This window comes from Bufo bufo, chromosome 11, assembly GCF_905171765.1.
Source record: "Bufo bufo chromosome 11, aBufBuf1.1, whole genome shotgun sequence".
Lineage (NCBI taxonomy): Eukaryota > Metazoa > Chordata > Amphibia > Anura > Bufonidae > Bufo > Bufo bufo.
In genome coordinates this window covers 2,244,568-2,267,122 of record NC_053399.1, presented here as the reverse complement: position 1 = coordinate 2,267,122, position 22,555 = coordinate 2,244,568, and the positions used below count along the sequence as shown (strand labels likewise).

The 22,555-nt window shown below is 54.6% G+C and overlaps 1 protein-coding gene across 1 annotated transcript; it reads right to left on the bottom strand.

Moving 5' to 3' along the window:
* Positions 1-11,136: 11,136 nt before the first annotated feature.
* IRF2BPL (interferon regulatory factor 2 binding protein like) lies at positions 11,137-14,192 on the bottom strand. The gene has a single exon (XM_040410864.1). The coding sequence runs from the start codon at positions 14,065-14,067 to the stop codon at positions 11,989-11,991; it is 2,079 nt and encodes a 692-aa protein (XP_040266798.1). The 5' UTR covers positions 14,068-14,192; the 3' UTR covers positions 11,137-11,988.
* Positions 14,193-22,555: the final 8,363 nt, after the last annotated feature.

The following is a 22,555-nucleotide window of genomic DNA, read 5'->3' as shown; positions in this document are numbered from 1 at the left end:
ATCATGCAGATGGCCAGGTGTGGGCGTCACTTACCTGGGGAAGAGATGGCACCGGGTGCACTATGGGAAGAAGGCGCCTGGTCTGAGGAATCAGGTTACATGGTGTGGACGGCCGGGTGTATGTGTCACTTACCTGAGGAAGAGAGGGCCTGGTCTGCAGCTGTAACCTGATCCCTCAGGAGACCTAAACATTTTCTCTTGCCTCTAGAAAGATGAATTTTTGCAATGAATTTGGAGTAAATGGTGAGAGCAAAGTGAGGAGTGGAAGAAGTGACTTCTAGATGGAGGGCAGGGTCTCCTAGGAGATGTATCCCAGGTTCAGATCTTCACTTGTAGTATTGATTTTTACCATTTCAAGGTTGATCACTGAGCGGGTGGTCTGCGTCATCGCTGTACTATGGGGATCAGGTCCACAACACAAAGACGCCCGAAAATTATGTCCCAGGGCAAGAAGGCTCCTGCCGGATGTCAAACCTGCGAATGTGAAGATTGTGCAGTGGAAGGAGGAGAAGTCGTCGTCGTTTTACTACATTCCCCCCTCCGGTGCAGCCCCAAGACCATGCAAGGTAAAGGAAGTATACACATCCTGCACCATCTATCCCCAGGACTATCCCCCACCATGTGCCTCCTGCAGAGATCACTGCAGCACATCAGACCTTTCAGTTGCAGAATTTAAAAAAAATGGTGAGTTCAGCTGCAGTGGAGACAACCTGAGAACCGAAGGGTTAATATTCCTGGTACTACTAGAAGCTTTTCTTCCAGTTTCCATGGTAACACTTATTTGGTGCACATTTCTAGGGACACGTCCAGAATCCCGAGCAGCGAAAAAACCTTCCGAAAACACAAAATCTGCTCTTACTTCTGACCCCTATAAAAGCGGTGTCTGAAAATATCCAGTCAGTAGATCCCTGTACATTATATATAATATCCCAGCGCTGTCTGATCCCGTTCTGATAATATCCAGTCAGTAGATCCCTGTACATTATATATAATATCCCAACGCTGTGTGATCCGTCCTGATAATATCCAGTCAGTAGATCTCTGTACATTATATATAATATCCCAGCGCTGTGTGATCCGTCCTGATAATATCCAGTCAGTAGATCTCTGTACATTATATATAATATCCAGTCAGTAGATCTCTGTACATTATATATAAAATCTCGGCGCTGTCTGATCCGTCCTGATAATATCCAGTCAGTAGATCTCTGTACATTATATATAATATCCCAGCGCTGTGTGATCCGTCCTGATAATATCTAGTCAGTAGATCCCTGTACATTATATATAATATCCCAGCGCTGTGTGATCCGTCCTGATAATATCTAGTCAGTAGATCCCTGTACATTATATATAATATCCCAGCGCTGTGTGATCCGTCCTGATAATATCCAGTCAGTAGATCTCTGTACATTATATATAATATCCAGTCAGTAGATCTCTGTACATTATATATAATATCCAGTCAGTAGATCTCTGTACATTATATATAATATCCAGTCAGTAGATCTCTGTACATTATATATAAAATCTCGGCGCTGTCTGATCCGTCCTGATAATATCTAGTCAGTAGATCTCTGTACATTATATATAATATCCCAGCGCTGTGTGATCCGTCCTGATAATATCCAGTCAGTAGATCCCTGTACATTATATATAATATCCCAGCGCTGTCTGATCCGTCCTGATAATATCCAGTCAGTAGATCCCTGTACATTATATATAATATCCCAGCGCTGTGTGATCCATCCTGATAATATCCAGTCAGTAGATCCCTGTACATTATATATAATATCCCAGCGCTGTGTGATCCGTCCTGATAATATCCAGTCAGTAGATCTCTGTACATTATATATAATATCACAGCGCTGTGTGATCCGTCCTGATAATATCCAGTCAGTAGATCTCTGTACATTATATATAATATCCCAGCGCTGTCTGATCCGTCCTGATAATATCCAGTCAGTAGATCTCTGTACATTATATATAATATCCAGTCAGTAGATCTCTGTACATTATATATAATATCACAGCGCTGTGTGATCCGTCCTGATAATATCCAGTCAGTAGATCCCTGTACATTATATATAATATCCCAGCGCTGTGTGATCCGTCCTGATAATATCCAGTCAGTAGATCTCTGTACATTATATATAATATCCAGTCAGTAGATCTCTGTACATTATATATAATATCACAGCGCTGTGTGATCCGTCCTGATAATATCCAGTCAGTAGATCTCTGTACATTATATATAATATCCCAGCGCTGTGTGATCCGTCCTGATAATATCCAGTCAGTAGATCCCTGTACATTATATATAATATCCAGTCAGTAGATCCCTGTATATTATATATAATATCCAGTCAGTAGATCCCTGTACATTATATATAATATCCCAGCGCTGTCTGATCCGTCCTGATAATATCCAGTCAGATCTCTGTACATTATATATAATATCCAGTCAGTAGATCCCTGTACATTATATATAATATCACAGCGCTGTGTGATCCGTCCTGATAATATCCAGTCAGTAGATCCCTGTACATTATATATAATATCCAGTCAGTAGATCCCTGTACATTATATATAATATCCCAGCGCTGTCTGATCCATCCTGATAATATCCAGTCAGTAGATCTCTGTACATTATATATAATATCCAGTCAGTAGATCTCTGTACATTATATATAAAATCTCGGCGCTGTCTGATCCGTCCTGATAACATCCAGTCAGTAGATCTCTGTACATTATATATAATATCCCAGCGCTGTGTGATCCGTCCTGATAATATCCAGTCAGTAGATCTCTGTACATTATATATAAAATCTCGGCGCTGTCTGATCCGTCCTGATAATATCCAGTCAGTAGATCCCTGTACATTATATATAATATCCCAGCGCTGTGTGATCCGTCCTGATAATATCCAGTCAGTAGATCTCTGTACATTATATATAATATCCCAGCGCTGTGTGATCCGTCCTGATAATATCCAGTCAGTAGATCCCTGTACATTATATATAATATCCCAGCGCTGTGTGATCCGTCCTGATAATATCCAGTCAGTAGATCTCTGTACATTATATATAATATCCCAGCGCTGTGTGATCCGTCCTGATAATATCCATTCAGTAGATCCCTGTACATTATATATAATATCCAGCTCTGTGTGATCTGTCCTGATAATATCCAGTCAGTGGATCCCTGTACATTATATATAATATCCAGTCAGTAGATCCCTGTACATTATATATAATATCCAGTCAGTAGATCCCTGTACATTATATATAATATCCAGTCAGTAGATCCCTGTACATTATATATAATATCCAGTCAGTAGATCCCTGTACATTATCTATAATATCCAGTCAGTAGATCCCTGTACATTATCTATAATATCCAGTCAGTAGATCCCTGTACATTATATATAATATCCAGTCAGTAGATCCCTGTACATTATATATAATATCCCAGCGCTGTGTGATCCGTCATGATAATATCCAGTCAGTAGATCCCTGTACATTATATATAATATCCAGTCAGTAGATCCCTGTCCATTATATATAATATCCAGTCAGTAGATCCCTGTACATTATATATAATATCCAGTCAGTGGATCCCTGTACATTATATATAATATCCAGTCAGTAGATCCCTGTACATCATATATAATATCCAGTCAGTAGATCCCTGTACATTATATATAATATCCAGTCAGTAGATCCCTGTACATTATATATAATATCCAGTCAGTGGATCCCTGTACATTATATATAATATCCAGTCAGTAGATCCCTGTACATTATATATAATATCCAGTCAGTAGATCCCTGTCCATTATATATAATATCCAGTCAGTAGATCCCTGTACATTATATATAATATCCAGTCAGTGGATCCCTGTACATTATATATAATATCCAGTCAGTGGATCCCTGTACATTATATATAATATCCAGTCAGTGGATCCCTGTACATTATATATAATATCCAGTCAGTAGATCCCTGTACATTATATATAATATCCAGTCAGTAGATCCCTGTACATTATATATAATATCCAGTCAGTAGATCCCTGTACACTATAATATCCAGTCAGTAGATCTCTGTACATTATAATATCCAGTCAGTAGATCCCTGTACATTATATATAATATCCAGTCAGTGGATCCCTGTACATTATATATAATATCCAGTCAGTAGATCCCTGTACATTATATATAATATCCAGTCAGTGGATCCCTGTACATTATATCAGTTATTATACACAGTGTGGACTCGGAGCAGCTGCTGCAGTGCGGTCCGGTCGCTGGCAGCCATGTTTTCTGGAGATTATCCAGGATTGTCAGCCTGACCTGTTCCAGTAAAAGGGGGAGGCTATAAACAGCCTGGAATGCAGAAGGTCACAGCTCTGCGTCCTGACACTGCGGGGGAGGGGCCGCACTGCGCCTGGTTGCCGGGTGGAGTGATGTCAGCAGTGCTCCACAGTCTCCTATAGGCTGCAGAGCGCTGACTGTACAGGATTACCCTGCTCTGGGCCCCTGGGGCACCTTCTACAGGAAACATGGTGGGAAGGGGTCACCCTCCACTGGCTTCTATGTGGTCTGTCACCCCATACATGACTGTGCGCAGAGAGCTTGCACTCTACAGGATTACATGAGGTCATATGAGAGCATGTCTACAAAAAGCAATGGCGGAACGTGGCTGACCGAGTATGCTGTGATCAGCCAATCATTGGCCCGGTCTCTCGGCAGGGAGTCGCTCTGCGGCCCGGTCTCTCGGCAGGGAGTCGCTCTGCGGCCCGGTCTCTCGGCAGGGAGTCGCTCTGCGGCCCGGTCTCTCGGCAGGGAGTCGCTCTGCGGCCCGGTCTCTCGGCAGGGAGTCGCTCTGCGGCCCGGTCTCTCGGCAGGGAGTCGCTCTGCGGCCCGGTCTCTCGGCAGGGAGTCGCTCTGCGGCCCGGTCTCTCGGCAGGGAGTCGCTCTGCGGCCCGGTCTCTCGGCAGGGAGTCGCTCTGCGGCCCGGTCTCTCGGTAGGGAGTCGCTCTGCGGCCCGGTCTCTCGGCAGGGAGTCGCTCTGCGGCCCGGTCTCTCGGCAGGGAGTCGCTCTGCGGCCCGGTCTCTCGGCAGGGAGTCGCTCTGCGGCCCGGTCTCTCGGTAGGGAGTCGCTCTGCGGCCCGGTCTCTCGGTAGGGAGTCGCTCTGCGGCCCGGTCTCTCGGTAGGGAGTCGCTCTGCGGCCCGGTCTCTCGGTAGGGAGTCGCTCTGCGGCCCGGGCTCTCGGCAGGGAGTCGCTCTGCGGCCCGGTCTCTCGGCAGGGAGTCGCTCTGCGGCCCGGTCTCTCGGCAGGGAGTCGCTCTGCGGCCCGGTCTCTCGGCAGGGAGTCGCTCTGCGGCCCGGTCTCTCGGTAGGGAGTCGCTCTGCGGCCCGGTCTCTCGGTAGGGAGTCGCTCTGCGGCCCGGTCTCTCGGTAGGGAGTCGCTCTGCGGCCCGGTCTCTCGGTAGGGAGTCGCTCTGCGGCCCGGTCTCTCGGCAGGGAGTCGCTCTGCGGCCCGGTCTCTCGGCAGGGAGTCGCTCTGCGGCCCGGTCTCTCGGTAGGGAGTCGCTCTGCGGCCCGGTCTCTCGGTAGGGAGTCGCTCTGCGGCCCGGTCTCTCGGTAGGGAGTCGCTCTGCGGCCCGGTCTCTCGGTAGGGAGTCGCTCTGCGGCCCGGGCTCTCGGTAGGGAGTCTTGGAGCTGCAGAAACCCTTCCGTTACAATAATACAACCGCCTGCATCCGCCATGAACGGATCCGTTTGTATTATCTGTAACAGCCAAGACGGATCCGTCATGAACACCATTGAAAGTCAATGGAGGACGGATCCGTTTTCTATTGTGTCAGTGAAAACGGATCCGTCCCCATTGACTTACATTGTGCGTATCCGTTTGGCTCTGCATCGTCAGACGGACACCAAAACGCTGCAGGCGGCCTCCAGAGCGGAACGGAGACGGATCGGAGGCAAACGGATGGATTCTGAGCGGATCCTTTTCCATTCAGGATGCATTAGGGCAAAACTGATCCGTTTTGGACGCTGAGCCCTGAATGGATCTCAAACGGAAACCAAAACGCCGGTGTGAGAGGAGCCTTAGGCCTCAACCTGGAGTCTGGCTCCCCGATCACGTACCGGAGTCCATGCTTCCAGCAGGAACGGGGTTAATGACGTCAGCAGCTCTCTGTATAACCCCCATACTTTACCTGCAGCATTGTACAGCACCTCTCAACATGTCCAGAGCACTACAACCCCCACCATGACTCCAAGACATTTCATCATCCGCCACACGCCCGCACCCCAAAGTGAGAAGAAGGTGGGAGTCTGGGCCGTGGGCGGGAGATATCGCACAATCCACATCCTGTTCTGCCTACAACAATGGGTTAATATGTAACGCAGCCACGTGGGAACTGGGGGAGGAGCGGCGGCGCCGAGGGGCACCTCATGTGGGTTACAGCGTGCACACATCATTGCACAACAGCAGCCGCCTGTCACACCCTAAAGACTGCACAACAGCCTCCCCTCCCCCATCTGAACCAGTCTGACCAGTAACTACAGCGGCTGCCACCAGTGCTCAGCCCGCCGGAATCATCTTATTATACGGAGAGCCAATTATCCTATCCATTTAGTAGAGATCAGCGGTGACATCACTGGGAATGCCGCTTATCCATTCACTAAAGATCAGCGGTGACATCACTGAGCATGCCGCTTATTTATTCACTAAAGATCAGCGGTGACATCACTGAGCATGCCGCTTATTTATTCACTAAAGATCAGCGGTGACATCACTGAGCATGCCGCTTATTTATTCACTAAAGATCAGCGGTGACATCACTGAGCATGCCGCTTATCCATTCACTAAAGATCAGCGGTGACATCACTGAGCATGCCGCTTATTTATTCACTAAAGATCAGCGGTGACATCACTGAGCATGCCGCTTATTTATTCACTAAAGATCAGCGGTGACATCACTGAGCATGCCGCTTATCCATTCACTAAAGATCAGCGGTGACATCACTGAGCATGCCGCTTATTTATTCACTAAAGATCAGCGGTGATATCACTGAGAATGCCGCTTATCCATTCACTAAAGATCAGCGGTGACATCACTGAGCATGCCGCTTATTTATTCACTAAAGATCAGCGGTGACATCACTGAGAATGCCGCTTATTTATTCACTAAAGATCAGCGGTGACATCACTGAGCATGCCGCCTATCCATTTAGTAGAGATCAGCGGTGACATCACTGAGAATGCCGCCTATTACACACCGTACACCATATCAGGATTACACACACACTCTCTATACCTGTGGTGGCTAACCTTCGGCACTCCAGCTGTGTTAAAACTACGGTTCCCAAAATGCACAATTAATGGAGCATGCTGGGAGTTGTAGTTTCACCACAGCTGCAGTTCCAGAGGTTAGTCATCACTGATCTATTCCGTCTCAGGATTACACACTGTACACCCCGTCTCAGGATTACACACTGTACACCCCGTCTCAGGATTACACACTGTACACCCCGTCTCAGGATTACACACTGTACACCCCGTCTCAGGATTACACACTGTACACCCCGTCTCAGGATTACACACTGTACACCCCGTCTCAGGATTACACACTGTACACCCCGTCTCAGGATTACACACTGTACACCCCGTCTCAGGATTACACACCGTACACCCCGTCTCAGGATTACACACCGTACACCCCGTCTCAGGATTACACACCGTACACCCCGTCTCAGGATTACACACCGTACACCCCGTCTCAGGATTACACACCGTACACCCCGTCTCAGGATTACACACCGTACACCCCGTCTCAGGATTACACACTGTACACCCCGTCTCAGGATTACACACTGTGCACCCTCTACACCGTATCAGTATTACACACCGTGCACCCTCTACACCGTATCAGGATTAGACACCGTACACCCCATGCACCCTCTACACTGTCAGGATTACACACCGTACACCCCGTATCAGAATTACACACTGTACACCTCGTATCAGGATTACACACCGTACACACTGTGCACCCTCTACACCGTATCAGGATTAGACACCGTACACCCCAGTATACACTGTGCTCCCTCTACACCGTGTCAGGATTACACACCGCACACACCATGCACCCTCTACACTGTATCAGGATTAGACACCATACACCCCAGTATACACCGTGCACCCTCTACACCGTATCAGGATTAGACACCGTACACCCCAGTACACACTGTGCACCCTCTACACCGTATCAGGATTACACATCGTACACACCATGCACCCTCTACACCGTATCAGGATTACACACCGTACACACTGTGCACCCTCTACACCGTATCAGGATTAGACACCGTACACCCCAGTATACACTGTGCTCCCTCTACACCGTGTCAGGATTACACACCGTTCACCCTCTACACTGTATCAGGATTACACACCGTACACCCCAGTATACACTGTGCACCCTCTACACCGTATCAGGATTACACACCGCACACCCTCTACACTGTATCAGGATTAGACACCATACACCCCAGTATACACCGTGCACCCTCTACACCGTATCAGGATTAGACACCGTACACCCCAGTACACACTGTGCACCCTCTACACCGTATCAGGATTACACACCGTACACACCATGCACCCTCTACACTGTATCAGGATTAGACACCGTACACACCATGCACCCTCTACACTGTATCAGGATTAGACACCGTACACCCCAGTATACACCGTGCACCCTCTACACCGTATCAGGATTACACACCATGCACCCTCTACACTGTATCAGGATTACACACCGTACACACTGTGCAGCCTCTACACCGTATCAGGATTACACACCGTACACCCCAGTACACACTGTGCACCCTCTACACTGTATCAGGATTACACACCATGCACCCTCTACACTGTATCAGGATTACACACCGTACACACTGTGCAGCCTCTACACCGTATCAGGATTACACACCGTACACCCCAGTACACACTGTGCACCCTCTACACTGTATCAGGATTACACACCATGCAGCCTCTACACCGTATCAGGATTACACACCGTACACACTGTGCAGCCTCTACACTGTATCAGGATTAGACACCGTACACACCATGCACCCTCTACACTGTATCAGGATTAGACACCGTACACCCCAGTATACACTGTGCACCCTCTACACCGTATCAGGATTAGACACCGTACACCCCAGTATACACCGTGCACCCTCTACACCGTATCAGGATTACACACCGTACACACCATGCACCCTCTACACTGTATCAGGATTACACACCGTACACACTGTGCAGCCTCTACACCGTATCAGGATTACACACCGTACACCCCAGTACACACTGTGCACCCTCTACACTGTATCAGGATTACACACCATGCACCCTCTACACTGTATCAGGATTACACACCGTACACACCATGCACCCTCTACACTGTATCAGGATTAGACACCGTACACACTGTGCACCCTCTACACTATCAGGATTACACACCGTACACCCTCTACACCGTATCAGGATTACACACCGTACACACTGTGCAGCCTCTACACCGTATCAGGATTAGACACCGTACACCCCAGTACACACTGTGCACCCTCTACACCGTATCAGGATTACACACCGTACACACTGTGCAGCCTCTACACCGTATCAGGATTACACACCGTACACACTGTGCAGCCTCTACACCGTATCAGGATTACACACCGTACACCCTCTACACCATATCAGGATTACACACCGTACACACTGTGCAGCCTCTACACCGTATCAGGATTACACACCGTACACCCTCTACACCGTATCAGGATTACACACCGTACACACTGTGCAGCCTCTACACCGTATCAGGATTAGACACCGTACACCCCAGTACACACTGTGCACCCTCTAAACCGTATCAGGATTACACACCGTACACACTGTGCAGCCTCTACACCGTATCAGGATTACACACCGTACACACCATGCACCCTCTACACTGTATCAGGATTAGACACCGTACACACTGTGCACCCTCTACACCGTACACACTGTGCACCCTCTACACCGTATCAGGATTACACACCGTACACCCTCTACACTGTCAGGATTACACACCGTACACACCATGCACCCTCTACACCGTATCAGGATTAGACACCGTACACACTGTGCACCCTCTACACTGTATCAGGATTGCACACCGTACACACTGTGCAGCCTCTACACCGTATCAGGATTGCACACCGTACACACTGTGCAGCCTCTACACTATCAGGATTAGACACCGTACACACCATGCACCCTCTACACTGTATCAGGATTACACACCGTACACACTGTGCACCCTCTACACTGTATCAGGATTACACACCGTACACACTGTGCACCCTCTACACTGTATCAGGATTACACACCGTACACACTGTGCACCCTCTACACCGTATCAGGATTGCACACCGTACACACTGTGCAGCCTCTACACTATCAGGATTAGACACCGTACACCCCAGTACACACTGTGCAGCCTCTACACCGTATCAGGATTACACACCGTACACACCATGCACCCTCTACACTGTATCAGGATTAGACACCGTACACACCGTGCACCCTCTACACCGTATCAGGATTGCACACCGTACACACCATGCACCCTCTACACCGTATCAGGATTACACACCGTTCACACTGCGGCAGCTCCTAGAAACGCTTGGCACCCAGCACAGTAAGGATCATGTATGGCAGGGCGGCCTGTACGTCACCCCAGTGTTGGCGCACAGCCGAGGGCCTGCAGCAGGTACACCCTCATCTCCAGGGTGACGGTGTTTATTACTGAACTGGTTTCCACTATGCGGCCGCTCCTCCTTCCTGAAAGCCATTACTCACAGGCAGCGCCCCTCCCCCCCGGATGACTCAATGTTGTTACCTTCCTGGGAACAGATCTGCACATACGATTCATAATTCATACGGCGTATTCTGTCACGGCCGTAAATACACAGACGGGCCGGAGGCCGCCGCGGGGCGCGGAAACTGCGCTGTCAGCACTGCGCGGTGCCCCGGACCCAGGCTGCGGGCAGAAGAAACACGCCAAGATTTCCAAAAGCAATAATATGAATCAGATTTATTACAATGTCATCAGCTCCAAGGCACATAACAGTGGTCTGTCGTACTAGAGAAATGTATTCTGGACAAAGAGATCCGCCCGCGCCCCAAATGTACAACCGCAATCTGCTCTACCGCTGAAAAGCATCCGTGCAAAAGAAAAATAGATATATATGTAGTCTTCTATAGAAAGAGGGGCGTAACCCTTTACTGGCCTGGAGGCCGCTGCCAGCACTCCACGGGTTAACCCTAGTCAGATTGCATTGTGTAGAGCTGCAGCAGACTGCAAACCAATAATTAGGCGGATTCCACGCCCTCCCCCCTCCCCGGCAAATCAAGATGAAGGGCGGGGGGCGGTGAGCGGTCACCGTGTGAAGACGTACGAGGACTGACACCAGCAGCAGCGCTAAGTGCTATAACCATTACCAAGTGGACACCATCGCCACAAAAGCTGTAAAAATAGACAAAAAAAAAGGAGAAATAAGGTAATAATATCCCAGCGCGCCCCAAAGACACCACAAAAATAAGATCTGTACATAAGACGTCTCTGGCCGCCAGTCACGTGGGGACGCGTGCGCCACAATCCAAGTTCTGCCCAGGCGGGGAGGGTCCAAGGGTTGGGGGGCTTTTTCAGGATCAGAAACTCCAGCACAATATCCCCCAAAAAACGTCCCGAATCCCACTATGGCCCCAGAGCTGGTGATGGACTGGTCACGTGTAGGGCCGGCTCCAGGCCACAATGGGATGATGTAGATGCAAACTGTACAAGGTCCAGGACCCCCGACTCGCCACCGCGGTGGTCACCTGTCCTTGCAGACTAGAGGGGGGTCACCGCACGTCCCCCGGGACTATGGGTCTCTCTCCTTTTTCACCTTTACATCTCCTGCAAGAATTGTGGCAATTTCCCCCTGCATGAAAGCCCAAGGAACATTGGATCCCACCAGGGGGCACTTCTCTCCGCTGGGGCAGTAGACCTCGCCCGTTGCTCCTTGGGCCTTGATGCTTTCTCGGGAGCAGGGGAAGCAGAACTTGTGGCTAGGTACAGACGGGCACTGGACAAAGTGGGTATCCTCCAGCCGTTCATGGCAGATGGTACAGCAGAGGGGGCCACTGTTGGCCATGGGCGAGTCAGGAATGTTCTGGGGGTGCACTTGGTCCATTCCTGGGTGAGGCGCTCCACCTGCGGGTGCCACCGGAAGGCCGAGTTCCCCTGAGGTGGCACCATTCCGAGAATTCAGTCGCCTTGCCCCGGGCACTGATGCCGGCGACACTGGGCTGCTACTATTCCTGCGGGCTGATGAGGTGGTGGAGTGTACTGGGGGTCCGCCACCCGACTGACCATCCTTGGGAGAGTGAGCAGTTCCCAGAGTGTCCGTTACAGACTGCAGTGCTGCCATAGGTGACGGGCCATTTGGGGGCGCACTCTCGGGTGGGGTGGTTCTTTGTGGGTGCCCAGGCCCAAGGGGTGGAGGAGGTGGAGCCGGACCACCATAGGATGCTGCTGAAGACGAGGAGGATGGAGCGCCCCCGGCAGCCGACAGGCCCAGTTTGAGGGCATCTGGCTGACCAAGCCACACCTGTCCATCGGCAGAATCGGGCTCCGAAGAGGCCTTTCGTTTCCTCACCCCACCCCTGGCCTGACTGCTGGCGCCGGCCGAGGAGGATGCCGCTGCAGCAGCTGCCGCCAGGGCGCGAGGCAGGTTGACCAGTGCGCTGGGCAGCATGGGGCAGCCGGGGTCAAGGTAGGGCTGTGGCAGCATGTCCGCACCTACCATTTCTTTGAAGAAGCGCACGGACTCCGGCAGCAGGTCCCCGAGCAGGCGCCAGTCCCCGGAGCCGTGCTTCTTCTCATACTCCAGGTACTTGAAGCCGGAGGAGAGGCCGCGGCCGAAGTCCTTCATGCAGTCCTGGTACATCTGCTTGGCCACCCCAGAGGCCGAGCTGAAGACGTTGAGCGAGCCGCTGGGGTACTCCACGAAGAGCTTCAGCTCGCAGTCCAGGAGGCCCGGCTTGGACGTAGCATCAAACGCAAAGACGCGGCCCAGCAAAGAATGGTCCTTTTTGAAGCGGACATCGAAGGGCGTGCAGGCGGACAGGGTGAGCAGGGTGTCCCGCACGCTCTTGGGCTTCCCGTTCCACTCTTCGGTCCGGCTCCGCAGACTCTCCGTCAGCTCGGACAAGGCCTCGCTGTTGCGCTGCTTCTCCTTCAGCTCGCGCTCTTGGTCGGTGCTGGACACGGAGCCGGGGCGCTTGGGGTCACCCGAAGACGTCGCTGTTGGGGGAGGTGGGACATTAAGGCCACTGGAGCCCCTACCAAGAACATGTGGGGCCCCGGATGAGGAGGCGGTGGGCGGCCCATTCAGCAAGGTCTGTGGGAGCAGGTTTGGGGGCACGCTCAGCTGTCCGGGCCCCAGCTGGGGGAGTAATCCGTGGCCTGTGCGGCCCCGTGAATTGGGGCTCTGGCGGTTCAGCTCCGGGGGCCCATCCTCTCCCGGCTTAGGGAAGCCGTTAAGGCCATTGGGAAGCCGTGCGGCAGCGGCCAGCGTGTACTCGAAGCGCCCGCGGTCAGCGGTCAGTCCGTAGCGGTCCAGCCCGGAGGCGGCCGCGGCCTTGGAGGCCCCATCCAGGTGGTTGAGCTGGGCTGTGTCCTTGGCCGTCAGGGCTGCCTGGACGGCAGGGTGCTGCTTGGCTGCGCCGGCGGATCCGGGCCCCTGGGGCCCCGGGGAGCGTCCATCTTGGAAGCCATGGCTGCGCTTCAGCTGGCGGGCCGTGTCGATGACGAACTCGATGCGGTCGGCGCCCTCGTAGTTGACGCAGCCGCGGCACACCGGCTCGGTGAAGTCCCAGATCATGGCCCACGGCATGCGGGGCAGGTCACACAGGTAGCAGGACTGCCGGCGGGACGAGGACACCTGCGCGGCCGACATGCTGCTGCAGCGGCTCCGCTCGTCTGCTCCGCTCCGCTCCCGGCGTGCTCTCTCTCCGTCTCTCCTCCGCTTCTCTGCAAGCCGCAGCCCGCCCGGAGCGCGCAATCACGGGGTCGCGCAGGTTCGGTCAGGCAGGGCTGGCGTTCCGCGCATGCGTACGTGCCCAGCTCCGTGATGACGCCGCGCCCCCTCCAGCCGAGGAATGCCACCTGGCTGTGACGTCACCGCCCTCACAAACAAGCCGTGGCGTCGCTGGAATTATCCCGCGCATGCGCCTAGACCCGCTCCGCCCCGTCTGCGGCCCGGAGCACACGTGACGTTGGGCAGACACGTGACGCACAAGGCTTTACATACAAATTAAGGGAGCACTACAAGTGCCAGCACGTCCTGGTGGTCAGGGGTGTGGGGGAGGGGCTGTGTGTGGACAGGATACCGGGACCCTGTCAGGACCGCGCCTGTTTATCTGTCCTCACACGTCCTGGTGTGCCATGACGTTGGCGTGACTCACCGGGGAGTAAAGGGCAGGCTGGCACAGGGGGGAGGGGAGGCTGGCACAGGGGGGAGGGGAGGCTGGCACAGCGGGTGGGGGAAGGAGGCAAGACTGGCACAGGGGGGAGGGGAGGCTGGCACAGTGGGTTGGGGGAGGCAAGACTGGCACAGGGGAGGAAGGAGGCAAGACTGGCACAGGGGAGGGCAGGCTGGCACAGGGGGGAGGGGAGGCTGGCACAGCGGGTGGGGGAAGGAGGCAAGACTGGCACAGGGGGGAGGGGAGGCTGGCATAGTGGGAGGAGGAGGCAAGACTGGAACAGGGGGAGGGGAGGCTGGCACAGTGGGTTGAGGGAGGCTGGCACAGCGGGGGGAGGGGAGGCTGGCACAGCGGGTGGGGGAAGGAGGCAAGACTGGCACAGGGGGGAGGGGAGGCTGGCACAGTGGGTTGAGGGAGGCTGGCACAGCGGGGGGAGGGGAGGCTGGCACAGCGGGTGGGGGAAGGAGGCAAGACTGGCACAGGGGGGAGGGGAGGCTGGCACAGTGGGTTGGGGGAGGCTGGCACAGCGGGGGGAGGGGAGGCTGGCACAGCGGGTGGGGGAAGGAGGCAAGACTGGCACAGGGGGGAGGGGAGGCTGGCACAGTGGGTTGGGGGAGGCTGGCACAGCGGGTGGGGGAAGGAGGCAAGACTGGCACAGGGGGGAGGGGAGGCTGGCACAGTGGGTTAGGGGAGGCTGGCACAGCGGGGGGAGGGGAGGCTGGCACAGTGGGGGAAGGAGGCAAGACTGGCACAGGGGAGGGCAGGCTGGCACAGTGGGGGAAGGAGGCTGGCACAGTGGGGGAAGGAGGCAAGACTGGCACAGGGGAGGGCAGGCTGGCACAGGGGAGGGCAGGCTGGCACAGTGGGGGAAGGAGGCAAGACTGGCACAGGGGAGGGCAGGCTGGCACAGTGGGAGGAGGAGGCAAGACTGGCACAGGGGGGAGGGGAGGCTGGCACAGGGGGAGGGGAGGCTGGCACAGAGGGGAGGGGAGGCTGGCACAGCGGGTGGGGGAAGGAGGCAAGACTGGCACAGTGGGGGGAGGGGGCTGGCAGAGTGGGGGAAGGGGAGACTAGCACAGAGGGGGAGGAGCGGAGGGTGGCACTGCCACATCAGATGACCCCGCCCCTTCAAGCTGTCTTATCACCTGGACAAATGCCCATCAAATGATTCTGGGAGTGTGGTCAGCCTGGCCCCTCCCCATGAATGCCTGTCTATGTTGTCATGGAGACCCCGATCCAGCAGGACGCCTCCCGCCAGACTCCTTAACGCTTTGGTCCAGGGCCTCCTCAGCGTGTATTGTCCAGGGGGCACCCCGCTATACATGGCTGATGTCACCGGTGCAGGACGTGGACTGTGTGGGGGCACCCCGCTATACACGGCGGATGTCACCGGTGCAGGACGTGGACTGTGTGGGGGCACCCCGCTATACACGGCGGATGTCACCGGTGCAGGACGTGGACTGTGTGGGGGCACCCCGCTATACATGGCTGATGTCACCGGTGCAGGACGTGGACTGTGTGGGGGCACCCCGCTATACATGGCTGATGTCACCGGTGCAGGACGTGGACTGTGTGGGGGCACCCCGCTATACACGGCGGATGTCACCGGTGCAGGACGTGGACTGTGTGGGGGCACCCCGCTATACACGGCTGATGTCACCGGTGCAGGACGTGGACTGTGTGGGGGCACCCCGCTATACACGGCGGATGTCACCGGTGCAGGACGTGGACTGTGTGGGGGCACCCCGCTATACATGGCTGATGTCACCGGTGCAGGACGTGGACTGTGTGGGGGCACCCCGCTATACATGGCTGATGTCACCGGTGCAGGACGTGGACTGTGTGGGGGCACCCCGCTATACACGGCGGATGTCACCGGTGCAGGACGTGGACTGTGTGGGGGCACCCCGCTATACACGGCTGATGTCACCGGTGCAGGACGTGGACTGTGTGGGGGCACCCCGCTATACACGGCGGATGTCACCGGTGCAGGACGTGGACTGTGTGGGGGCACCCCGCTATACACGGCTGATGTCACCGGTGCAGGACGTGGACTGTGTGGGGGCACCCCGCTATACACGGCTGATGTCACCGGTGCAGGACGTGGACTGTGTGGGGGCACCCCGCTATACACGGCTGATGTCACCGGTGCAGGACGTGGACTGTGTGGGGGCACCCCGCTATACACGGCTGATGTCACCGGTGCAGGACGTGGACTGTGTGGGGGCACCCCGCTATACACGGCTGATGTCACCGGTGCAGGACGTGGACTGTGTGGGGGCACCCCGCTATACACGGCTGATGTCACCGGTGCAGGACGTGGACTGTCTGGGGGCACCCCGCTATACACGGCGGATGTCACCGGTGCAGGACGTGGACTGTGTGGGGGCACCCCGCTATACACGGCTGATGTCACCGGTGCAGGATGTGGACTGTGTGGGGGCACCCCGCTATACACGGCTGATGTCACCGGTGCAGGACGTGGACTGTGTGGGGGCACCCCGCTATACACGGCTGATGTCACCGGTGCAGGACGTGGACTGTGTGGGGGCACCCCGCTATACACGGCTGATGTCACCGGTGCAGGACGTGGACTGTGTGGGGGCACCCCGCTATACACGGCTGATGTCACCGGTGCAGGACGTGGACTGTCTGGGGGCACCCCGCTATACACGGCTGATGTCACCGATGCAGGACGTGGACTGTGTGGGGGCACCCCGCTATACACGGCTGATGTCACCGATGCAGGACGTGTATTGTCCAGGGGGCACCCCGCTATACACGGCGGATGTCACCGGTGCAGGACGTGGACTGTGTGGGGGCACCCCGCTATACACGGCGGATGTCACCGGTGCAGGACGTGGACTGTGTGGGGGCACCCCGCTATACACGGCTGATGTCACCGGTGCAGGACGTGGACTGTGTGGGGGCACCCCGCTATACACGGCTGATGTCACCGGTGCAGGACGTGGACTGTGTGGGGGCACCCCGCTATACACGGCTGATGTCACCGGTGCAGGACGTGGACTGTCTGGGGGCACCCCGCTATACACGGCTGATGTCACCGGTGCAGGACGTGGACTGTCTGGGGGCACCCCGCTATACACGGCTGATGTCACCGATGCAGGACGTGGACTGTCTGGGGGCACCCCGCTATACACGGCTGATTTCACCGATGCAGGACGTGGACTGTCTGGGGGCACCCCGCTATACACGGCGGATGTCACTGGTGCAGGACGAGGACTGTGTGGGGGCACCCCGCTATACACGGCGGATGTCACCGATGCAGGACGTGGACTGTCTGGGGGCACCCCGCTATACACGGCGGATGTCACCGGTGCAGGACGTGGACTGTGTGGGGGCACCCCGCTATACACGGCGGATGTCACCGATGCAGGACGTGGACTGTGTGGGGGCACCCCGCTATACACGGCTGATGTCACCGATGCAGGACGTGGACTGTGTGGGGGCACCCCGCTATACACGGCTGATGTCACCGGTGCAGGACGTGGACTGTGTGGGGGCACCCCGCTATACACGGCTGATGTCACCGGTGCAGGACGTGGACTGTCTGGGGGCACCCCGCTATACACGGCTAATGTCACCGATGCAGGACGTGGACTGTCTGGGGGCACCCCGCTATACACGGCTGATTTCACCGATGCAGGACGTGGACTGTGTGGGGGCACCCCGCTATACACGGCGGATGTCACCGGTGCAGGACGAGGACTGTGTGGGGGCACCCCGCTATACACGGCGGATGTCACCGATGCAGGACGTGGACTGTGTGGGGGCACCCCGCTATACACGGCTGATGTCACCGATGCAGGACGTGGACTGTGTGGGGGCACCCCGCTATACACGGCTGATGTCACCGGTGCAGGACGTGGACTGTCTGGGGGCACCCCGCTATACACGGCTGATGTCACCGGTGCAGGATGTGGACTGTCTGGGGGCACCCCGCTATACACGGCGGATGTCACCGGTGCAGGACGTGGACTGTGTGGGGGCACCCCGCTATACACGGCTGATGTCACCGGTGCAGGACGTGGACTGTGTGGGGGCACCCCGCTATACACGGCTGATGTCACCGGTGCAGGACGTGGACTGTGTGGGGGCACCCCGCTATACACGGCTGATGTCACCGGTGCAGGACGTGGACTGTGTGGGGGCACCCCGCTATACACGCCTGATGTCACCGGTGCAGGACGTGGACTGTCTGGGGGCACCCCGCTATACACGGCTGATGTCACCGGTGCAGGACGTGGACTGTGTGGGGGCACCCCGCTATACACGGCTGATGTCACCGATGCAGGACGTGGACTGTGTGGGGGCACCCCGCTATACACGGCTGATGTCACCGATGCAGGACGTGGACTGTGTGGGGGCACCCCGCTATACACGGCTGATGTCACCGGTGCAGGACGTGGACTGTGTGGGGGCACCCCGCTATACACGGCTGATGTCACCGATGCAGGACGTGGACTGTCTGGGGGCACCCCGCTATACACTTCCACGGTCCAGTTTTTGCTTTCTTCAGTTTACCGTGCAGAGCTGAGCACAGAGAGCGGTGGAGGGAAGGCATGGGACTGGGAGGAGAGTGCGGGCAGAGACACTCACTGCAGTGGAGAGAGGGGAGAGAGCGGAGGGAAACAGAGACATAAAGGGGAGGACTTTCAGAGGGAGAGAGACAAACATACAGAGGAGACACTCACTACAAGCCAGCCCTGGGCAGTGGAGGAGGGGGAGCCAAAAAGAGACATACAGAGGAGAGACTTGCTGGATAGGGGGAAGAGATAGAGAAGACAGATATACAGAGGAGACAGGGCAGAGATACAAAAGAGAGGGCAGAGATACAAAAGAGAGAATACAGATATACAGAGGAGACAGGGCAGAGATACAAAAGAGAGGGCAGAGATACAAAAGAGAGAATACAGATATACAGAGGAGACAGGGCAGAGATACAAAAGAGAGGGCAGAGATACAGAAGAGAGAATACAGATAAACAGAGGAGAAAAGCAGAGATACAGGGTAAGGGCTCATGTACACAAACATATTTTAGTCTCACCGCTCTTACAGTAAAGAGTCCATAGTCTCACCGCTCTTACAGTAAAGAGTCCATAGTCTCACTGCTCTTACAGTAAAGATTCCATAGTCTCTCTGCTCTTACAGTACAGAGTCCATAGTCTCACCGCTCTTACAGTAAAGAGTCCATAGTCTCACCGCTCTTACAGTAAAGAGTCCATAGTCTCACCGCTCTTACAGTAAAGAGTCCATAGTCTCACCGCTCTTACAGTAAAGAGTCCATAGTCTCACCGCTCTTACAGTAAAGAGTCCATAGTCTCACCGCTCTTACAGTAAAGAGTCCATAGTCTCACCGCTCTTACAGTAAAGAGTCCATAGTCTCACCGCTCTCACAGTAAAGAGTCCATAGTCTCACCGCTCTTACAGTAAAGAGCCCATAGTCTCGCCGCTCTTACAGTAAAGAGTCCATAGTCTCACCGCTCTTACAGTATAGAGCCCATAGTCTTACTGCTCTTACAGTAAAGAGTCCATAGTCTCGCCGCTCTTACAGTAAAGAGTCCATAGTCTCGCCGCTCTTACAGTAAAGAGTCCATAGTCTCGCCGCTCTTACAGTAAAGAGTCCATAGTCTCGCCGCTCTTACAGTAAAGAGTCCATAGTCTCGCCGCTCTTACAGTAAAGAGTCCATAGTCTCGCCGCTCTTACAGTTAAGTGTCTGAAGGAGGACTCCTTTGTCCTCCCCCTCCAGGCTCCTCTGTCCTCCCCCTCCAGGCTCCTCTGTCCTCCCCCTCCAGGCTCCTCTGTCCTCCCCCTCCAGGCTCCTCTGTCCTCCCCCTCCAGGCTCCTCTGTCCTCTCTTCCGGACTCCTCTGTCCTCTCTTCCGGACTCCTCTGTCCTCTCTTCCGGACTCCTCTGTCCTCTCTTCCGGACTGCTCTGTCCTCTCTTCCGGACTCCTCTGTCCTCTCTTCCGGACTCCTCTGTCCTCTCTTCCGGACTCCTCTGTCCTCTCTTCCGGACTCCTCTGTCCTCTCTTCCGGACTCCTCTGTCCTCTCTTCCGGACTCCTCTGTCCTCTCTTCCGGACTCCTCTGTCCTCTCTTCCGGACTCCTCTGTCCTCTCTTCCGGACTCCTCTGTCCTCTCTTCCGGACTCCTCTGTCCTCTCTTCCGGACTCCTCTGTCCTCTCTTCCGGACTCCTCTGTCCTCCCCTCCGGGCTCCTCTGTCCCCCACTTTAGCGTCGTCCTCTTCCCCCATCTTTCCCAGCCGCCTGAGTGAGAGATCTTTCCAGTACCTGCACATAGTGCTGCCATACAGCAGTATCGTGCTGGTTCTGCTGGTCCCATTGGTTCTCCTGCAGTGGACAGTGGTGTTTCATCACACGGTCTTAGCGTGTGGCCTCATCCACACCTGGCGGCAGTGAAGACGTGACGCTTACGTATTACACGGGGTCTGGCTCCATGCTGCCTGTTTGTGGGCTCTACGTCTCCATCTCTGCCGCCCTCATATTTGGCAGGAGCTCCGGACATGTGACATGTCTGACCCCATCTGAACTGCCCTGGCCCCATATCTTGGCGGCCTCCCTCCACCGGCGGCGGACACAGCATCATTTGTGAGCCGCTATCGGGTACGTTTTTGGCTCTGGGCGCGCTGATTGTTTTCCTGGAACTGGTCTGAGAAGTCTTAAGGGGTGAGCGCTGCCACTTGCTGCGTCTGTCAGGAACCCCCTCCAAAGCATGGCGCAGCATGCTCGGCGCTCACACGGGTCCTATATAGAAGGTCGCAGCGAGGCTGGGAAGGCTCCAACACTGCAGCGCGGGCGCGTCTGACCCGAAGCGTATGGCTGCTAAGACCCCTTATACAGGGCGTGCACCTCAGCGAGCAGGACTAGGTCAGGCGAGGGCTTCAGCTCCTGGCCGAATCCATTCACCAACAGCAAGCAGAGATCTTTGAAGCGGTTAGGAAACAAAACAAACCCTATAAGACTTTTGCAGAACTTGATGATTAAACCTAAATCACTTTAAGACGTTCGCTTCTTGGCAGACGCTTGCAAGGCCTTGTGGATCTGCGCACCAGTCTGCAGCACAAAGAATTCTGTATGCCGCCATATTGTGATTCTGGCTCCGTGGAGCTCGCAGAGTTGGCACACTGCCACTTGTACGTGTTTGCACCATTTTCTCGCGCAGTATAGTACACAGCCCTGTGCTCTGAGCAGCACTTTCATTGGCTCAACATTTAATGGATCTAATGCGACATCTAGTGGTTGATACAAGAACTGCGGTCAGATCTCAGATCAACGCCTTCCCCAGTAAACAGGGTATAGAGCAGTGATGGCTAACCTTGGCACTCCAGCTGTAGTAAAACTACAACTCCCAAGATTCCCCCCTTGCTTGGCTGCTCTCAGAACTCTGTAGAAATAAATAGAGCATGCTGGGAGTCGTAGTTTCACCACAGCTGGAGTGCCAAGGTTAGCCATCACTGGTATAGAGCATTCACCAGATTAGGGGGCATCACAAGGGGCATAGATGGCGGTGATGAGAAGATAGTCCTACCACTGTACACATCACTGGTCAGACCACACATGGAGGACTGTGTACAGTTCTGGGCTCCTGTGAACAAGAAGAGGATCCAGAGCAGAGCTGGAGAGGGTCCAGAGGAGGGCAACTAAAGTAATAACTGGAATGGGGCAACTACAGGACCCTGAAAGATTATCAACATTAGACGACTGAGGGGAGATCTAATTACTATGTATAAATATATCAGGGGTCAGTACAGAGATCTATCCCATCATCTATTTATCCCCAGGACTGTGACGAGGGGACATCCTCTGCGTCTGGAGGAAAGAAGGTTTGTACACAAACATAGAAGAGGATTCTTTACGGTAAGAGCAGTGAGACTATGGACTCTTTACGGTAAGAGCAGTGAGACTATGGACTGTTTA